Consider the following 7340-nt stretch of genomic DNA (forward strand, 5'->3'; position numbering starts at 1 on the left):
TCTAATCTAAAATGGCATGGCTCCCACTTGAATTTGTATGTGTCAGTTTAGGTCAAGGTTAAATGTGCCCTTCAAATATGCCTGTACTGTTTAACAAGGATTCCTCTAAATGGCAAACTTGTCTTATCTTCCTTATCTCATATCCTTCTTTTGGTATTTAACATTTCAGTGGCTGCACTCTTAAAAGTATCAGTCAAGAGTCAAAAGCTTGGAAAGAAGAGTTTTAAATAGCTTGGGTTTTATATAGCATTTTGTTCAAGATTTTGAATATATTTTGTCCAGACTGGACATGGATAAATAAACAGGAGGCTTTCCTCAAGCCTTATACTCTTTTTCAACAATGTAAAGAAATAGAATAGCTGAAATGTTCCTTAGCAACACAAAAGAGTAAAACAAATAAATAACACTGTTCTAGGGAAAACATACTAGTGCATGCTAAGCTGTACTATATATATACAGTATAAGCATATACTGTATGTCATATAATCAGTGACTATTCTACTTCTTAAGTAGATTCTAGAACATTTTTATTACAATTAACTGGTAAAATAAGTTGGAACTTCATTTTAATACTGATCAATAAAAATTGCTATTTTGGTTTATTTATGTTATTACATATTTTAATGTGATAAATGGTAACATTTAATCTGTGATATTTTTACATAGAAATGCTTTATGTTTCTGTCTTTCATTAATAAAATGAATGATTAAGATGATTAGAGGGCTGGAGCACCTCTCCTGTGAAGAAAGTTTGAGAGAACTGGGCTTGTTTAGCTTGGAGAACAGAAGGATCTGCGGAGACCTCATTGTGGCCTTCCAGTATTTGAAGGGAGTGTATAAACAGGAGGGGGAATGACTGTTTACATAGGTAAATGGTGACAGGACAAGGGGGAATGGATGGTTTTACACTGAGATAGGGGAGGTTTAGGTTAGATATTAGGAGGAAGTTTTTCACACAGAGGGTGGTGACGCACTGGAACAGGTTGCCCAAGGAGGTGGTGGATGCCCCATCCCTGGAGGCATTCAAGGCCAGGCTGGATGTGGCTCTGGGCAGCCTGGTCTGCTGGTTGGCGACCCTGCTCATGGCAAGGGGTTGAAAATAAATGATCTTTGAGGTCCTTTTCAACCCAGGCCATTCTGCGATTCTATGATACCATTAATTATTTTTGTTAACAGGAAAAGCAGCCAGCATTGCTGATTTATGCATCACCCCTGAAGAGCTGCAGTACCGGCTGGGAGAGTTTGGACAGTACTGTCCTGTCAGCCTTGCAGACAAGGGTGAACTGGTTGACTGCTCTGTAACATCATCACTACAGTTTGCTGCAGAGTTTCGAGCACACTATTATAAAATGGCTTCACAGGAAGAACTGGATGTAAGTGCCAAAGTGCTTGTGTGGACTGAATTACAGAGAGGGGAAGCATTGTTTCTTGGATGCTTTGATTCAGTACAGAAACAAGCAAAGTGTAATGCGACTTTGACTAGTTTTATCAGTATTCTCACTTTTGGTTTGTATGCTTTGCTATCAAATGTCCAGTCAGATGAAATGTAGCAGAGTCCATTCAAACCTGTGCACCTCTTAGAAATTGACATAGATGAAAGATTAACTTTAAAACAACCATTTTGTCCTTTCTCCATCTGTTTGGTAGTGTGCTGGGGGTAGGAAGCAACTAATGATAGCGATGGATAGTGATAGTGGTGGGTGGATAGTGATGACTTCATCTAAGAGTGCGTTGGAAAACAAATGAGTTACCCAAGAGTACCAGCAGTGCCAGCACACCGGGAGAGGTGCTGTAGAGGAAATATTGAAATTGAATGAGCCAGTCTTCTGGAGTTTGACCTACTGTAGAGAACCTGCTTTAGCAAGGGGGGTTGGACTCCATCTCTACAGGTCCCTTCCAACCTCTGCAATTCTGTGATTCTGTGGCTAACAATCTTATAGTGCTTCTTTCATTATAAAAACATGTAATTTCTTCTTCTACAGAAATTCTTGAACAGACCAGAGGTTTATGTGCCACCACTGGCACCTCATCCTCTTCCACCTCCGGATAAGCTACCACAAAGATTGACAGCAGCAGAAGTGAAGGCCTTATTCCCTATAAGTGCTGAAATGCAAGGATACTGTCCCGTCACTTACCTAGATGGAAAACAGAGGTACGTCATCACTATTTTCATAATATAAATTACAGACTATATGTCCCATATTAACATGCTAATGAGGAAATACTTTGAAAGTACTCTTTAAAAGTATTCAGGGTTTGGACAGGGAAAGTAATGACAATCCTCTATATTGCACCTGTGGCTTTGGAAATCTATATAAAATATCCTTTTGAAACTCACATGACTACTGGTTTCAGACTGAATCTGGACAAGTTTGCACGGAAAGTAAAATTCAAGCATGTCAAAGTTGTGTGACCTCAGAAGACTTTGTTGAATATGAGTCTGCATTCCACTCCTGCCATAACTCCAGTTCAATGTAAAACATAGATATATAGCCTTGTCTCTCTCTTCCATTTGCTTTCAGCTTTCACAGGAAGGAAAGCAAAGCATGCAATCTGGAAAGGAATGTCACTAGCTATAGTGTGAAAATTGGAGCAACACACCTGACCAGCTTTTTCCAAAGCTTTTGCTTCTCTTCTTCATTAGTTTTCTTGCAGTGGTGGGCACTAAAAACATTAGCTGTTATAAGATTCTGCATTACTCTTTAGTCTGAGGCTGAAAAACATCCTATTAGCTCCCTTGCCTTTACAGTGTGGTCTAGAGTATTTCTAGTAACCAGACTGAGCTATATCTGAAGCATTTTAAAGATCATCAATTCCTGTACATCTGTAAGTGAAAGAAGCTTTGTTGGAAGTCTGTACAAAACCCTTGAACAACTGTAAGGCAGACTTACCTAGTGGAGACTTAGGTTGGCCAGGAGATCACCTATTGAAGATTAAGAATGAAAGATATATAGGTGAGCAGTTCCTTGAGCCTGGGATCACTTCTTTGGTATCTTGGGTAATGTCAGTTGATGTAAACAGGCACTTAAATAGACATGAATCAGATGCATGGGATCTCTTTCCCCAAAGCTGACTAAAGATGAGAATAAGCTTAGCTTTCTGGAATAGTACTAAGCCAACCACAAGGATCTGCCTTTGCTTACTGTCTTTTGCGATGAAGTCTGCTTGGATGTAGTTTGAGTTATCTCAATCATAAGCCCTCAAAGGTTCAAACAAATCCTAAAATGCCTATATAGGTACAATTTTGTAAGAGATCCGTGAAACTTTACCATAAAGTCACACTTATTTCCTCAGTATGCAGCAATTTCTCAATGAGGTACAACCGTTAATAAGATCTGTCCAGTCTGAATAGCCTGAATAACCATGGCCAGCATTTTATCTAGAGTGGTTTGATGAAAGTCCATTTATAAGCAGGTTTTAAGGCAGGGACTCACTCAGATTTTGATCCTTGCAGCTGCCAGTAATGTGATGGAAGCATGGACAGTCTGATCACTACTGTTCTGTAGTGCCTGTAATTGCTGAATTACCAGAACGCTCCCAGTGTCTGATGAGTTTAGAGCACACAAGTGATGCTTTACATTTCTTCTAAATTAATAGTCATTCTTCCCCTGTCTCTTCAGGTATGAAGCTTTGGTGCCTGGCAACACTGAGTATGCTGCAAAATACCAAGATAAGCTGTATGTTTTTGAAAGTGAAGAAAAACTTCTGAAGTTTATGAGGTGAATATACTAGCTGCGCTTTAAACTTTAATCATGTCACAATTTATACATCTTTAAAGTGCTTACTTTTTATCTGGTTAGGTTACCAGAGAAGTATTGGAATCTCAAGCTTCCACATAAGCTCCCCCCAGTAAGGGAACCAATATTACTCACTGCGCTTCCCATGGCTGGATACCTTGAGCAGGTCAGTTGTTGCTTCTTCTTCAAAAAACATGATTCTGCAATGCATAGCATACACCAAACAGTGTGTGTTTGATTACACCAGTTTCGATTTGCTGTTGTAGTAGTTTTTATTGTTGGATGGGGTTTTTTTTGTTTGTTTTTTAATGCAGTATGAGTCTTATTATTCCTGATGGAATTGTATTAAATTGAAAATCGTGTTTTTAAAATCGAGAGGAAATTTTTAAAAGACTATAATTACAATCTTTCAGATTAAAATTATAATTATAATACAGCACAACTCATCAGGATACCAAGATGGACTTCAGTTTACTCCCACTTGCATAGCATATAACTATGTTAAAGTTCATTAAAATATTTAATATCTCATTGCATGTCTGTAAGTCACTATATTAATCTGAAGGGTCTTTCATTGCCTATTTATGTCTTTGTCATAGAACCATAGAATCATAGAATCATAGAATCATAGAATCATAGAATGGCCTGGGTTGAAAAGGACCACAGTGATCATCAAGTTTCAACCCCCTGCTATGTGCAGGGTCGCCAACCACCAGACCAGGCTGCCCAAAGCCACATCCAGCCTGGCCTTGAATGCCTCCAGGGATGGGGCATCCACAGCCTCCTTGGGCAACCTGTTCCTGTGCGTCACCACCCTCTGTGTAAAAAACTTCCTCCTAATATCTAATCTAAACCTCCCGTTAGGGCTTTTTGGCTGGTTTGTTTGCTTTATGATTAGATATCATCGTAGATACTTAGATTTGCTTGACAACAGGATCTGGATTTTGGCATGTTTTTCTTTTAAATCTTTGTAATGATCTTCCAAAACTTTTATTTCTTTAGGGAGTAGCAACTTCTCTAATAAAAGCTCTGAATGAAGTAGGATGCTTAAAGCCAAAGTTCCCCTTCCTAAGTGTAAGAAGAACTGCTCTCCTTTTTGTGGCCTGCCATCTAAAAGGTAGTGTATAAAACAACATGCTATAGAAACAGTAAATTAAATAACTGCAGTAAATCATCTGATTCAACGTTGATAATTAATTTATATTGTTTTCTTAATGCCCATTTTGGGAAAATACCATTATACACTGATTTAAGTACACACTGCCAAATTTCTTGGAAATGTGTACAGATCAGGGAGAAAAATAAGGTTAACAGGATAGGCGGATAGACAGGCTCAGAAATAATGAGATCTTAATGATGTTTTATCACCAACAACCTGATGGCCTTGGTAACATTCCTAACATGGATCAAAGAGTTTTGAAACAAAGACTACTTATCCAGGTGGCACCAAATTTGTTGAAACTAGTCACAAACAACTGGAATTGTCTTTAAAATGACTGAAATCACTGTGATTGAGGACTCCTGAAATACTGTCTGGGAGTTTCAGAGCCAGAACGCTCTGGTCTCCAGTGCATTCCTAGAGACTTCTTCAACCCACCAGTTTTGGCTTTTACGAGCCAACCTGTCTGGTGATCTGCCTTTCGTTTTTGTAACTTTTTGCTTATCTTTCCAGATAGTTGCAATCTTCATTATCTGTCTGCAGTTCTTCACATTCAGTGTTTCCCCATGCAGCTTCAAGAGCCCTTCACAGTTTTCTTGGACTATCACAGGCTTTTGCTAGTGTAGCTTTGTTAGGGAAGACCATGAGCAGCATAGGTGCAATATGAGCCCCTTTATAAAGGTACGGTCTTTGAACCAGAAAGAAATGTTTTTACACTGTAGTTTGTGTTATCTACAAAGTATCTTTTCTTTTTCTTTTTTTCTATTGTTAGCCCAGCTCTCCTAACATAATTATGTCCATGCTTGGAATGCTTTGCTTGTATGTTGTATCATTAAATCAGATGATGAAGTGAAAAGGAGATGCAAATGCAGCAAAACTCTTCTCACGTACTTACACTTGACCACAGGAATCCAGGAAAACAGGTTTTCCTCTTCTCAGACTGTGTGGAACTGCTTCAAACTTTAAGATGTAGTGTTCCAGTATACTGAAAAACCTCCTTTGCAAATACAGCATTACTTGCTGTCTCCTCAGAGGACTCACGTTGTTCCTGATCAAAAACTTAATCTGAGTGCTTCATGCTATGGCCCCTTGAAAATGTTTTAAACCCCATTTCTAACTGAAGTAAGACGTGTTACAGCACCCTGTCATTTCACATTCGAATAGGGAACAAGAAACAGCGGTCTAGTTGCTCCTGCTGCTTTCCTAATGATACTGTATTGCCTTCACTACCTGAGAAGAGAAAGCACAGGCCATCAGTCATAAATGAAGAGAGATTTACTCCTGGAAAAGGAGTAAGAAATTGCACATCCCTATAGCAGTGACTTAGTGCCCTTCAGACATAACACCTGTAGAATGTGGCTGTGTACATGCTAAAGCTGAAGTGGGCTGAAGTGTTCCATAGCTTTTCGTGCTGCTCAGTCTTTGTTACAAGATATAAAGTACCATCTCCTAGGAAGAAATGGTTAGGATTTGTCTGTCCTCAGCCCTTGCCTCTGTAACAACAGTGGATACTCTGAGGGGTGGCACTCAGCACTGATGCACCCCAAAATATGGCTTAGGGCAGAGGTAAGAAATGAAAGAAGCACGACTGTCCTCACTGCGAATGAGGCTTTGACATTCCCTTCCTCTTCTGAGATTCCAGAGAGTAAATCAAGAGTCAGCTCTTGATTTTTTTATGGGCAAAATATTTAGGTCATAGATCAGTTGAGCCAAGGATGCAGAAATGCCAAAGACGGTGTGGAGCCCGCCCGGCTCTGGGCAAATGGCTTAGTTTGACACAGGGAAATACAGCCGTGCTGTGTTTGCTGAGCTGTCAGGCGGCACTCTGGGCAGCCTGCTCCAGCGCTCCCACACAGCACAAGAATCTCCCTCGCTTTCGAAGGGAACTTCTCGCGTTCCACTTCGGAGGCAACAGCCGCGGCCTCCCGCCCTTTTACCCGCACAAGACACGGGTGCAGACTCAGTGCTGTCAGTGCCCCCAGGCTCACGGAGGACTCTCTGTTCCCGCAGCGTACAACGCCCGCAGCCCGGCGCACAGGAGGCAGGCGTACCGGAGGCGGCTGGCGCGGCTCACCGAGCACTGCGAGCTCATCCCGTACCTGGGGAGGGCGATGCCGCGCGAGTACACGGAGCCCCAGCACCGACCGCTCGGCTTTGACCTCAAGCTGCAGACCTTCCTGTCCCTGAAAGACGCCGGCCCCAGCTTTGTCTAGTTCGGACTGCTTTGGTTTTTTTCCGGGTATTGACTTTATTAACTCGCGGAGCGGGGCTGTAGGCCACCGGGACAACCGGTACGCTTACGGCACCGCTAAACTGAAACCTGAAAATAAAACGTTTTCCCCTCCGAGCGAGCCGCTGCAACTCCCTCCGCGCCGACCCACGCCCGCGGGCCCCGCGGTTGGGGCGGGCGCTGCAGCCGTCCCACGTCACGGCGCCGGAAGTGC

The 7340-nt window shown here is 41.7% G+C and overlaps 1 protein-coding gene across 5 annotated transcripts in view; it reads left to right on the forward strand.

Moving 5' to 3' along the window:
• Positions 1-7243, forward strand: part of AK9 (adenylate kinase 9) — a 56044-nt gene extending 48801 nt beyond the window's left edge. For 4 of the 5 annotated variants that reach the window (XM_003641036.6, XM_040698324.2, XM_040698326.2 and 1 more), the window contains 6 exons: positions 1177-1373; positions 1983-2152; positions 3621-3719; positions 3801-3903; positions 4740-4854; positions 6907-7243. In XM_003641036.6, the coding sequence (XP_003641084.3) occupies positions 1177-1373; positions 1983-2152; positions 3621-3719; positions 3801-3903; positions 4740-4854; positions 6907-7109 (887 nt within the window). In that variant the 3' untranslated portion in view covers positions 7110-7243. Of the gene's footprint in view, positions 1-1176; positions 1374-1982; positions 2153-3620; positions 3720-3800; positions 3904-4739; positions 4855-5668; positions 5816-6906 lie in introns of those variants that run through there. The other variant, XM_040698325.2, reaches the window with a different exon arrangement.
• The last annotated feature ends 97 nt before the right edge of the window (positions 7244-7340 follow it).

The sequence above is a fragment of the Gallus gallus genome, chromosome 3 (assembly GCF_016699485.2).
Source record: "Gallus gallus isolate bGalGal1 chromosome 3, bGalGal1.mat.broiler.GRCg7b, whole genome shotgun sequence".
In the NCBI taxonomy this organism is placed as follows: domain Eukaryota; kingdom Metazoa; phylum Chordata; class Aves; order Galliformes; family Phasianidae; genus Gallus; species Gallus gallus.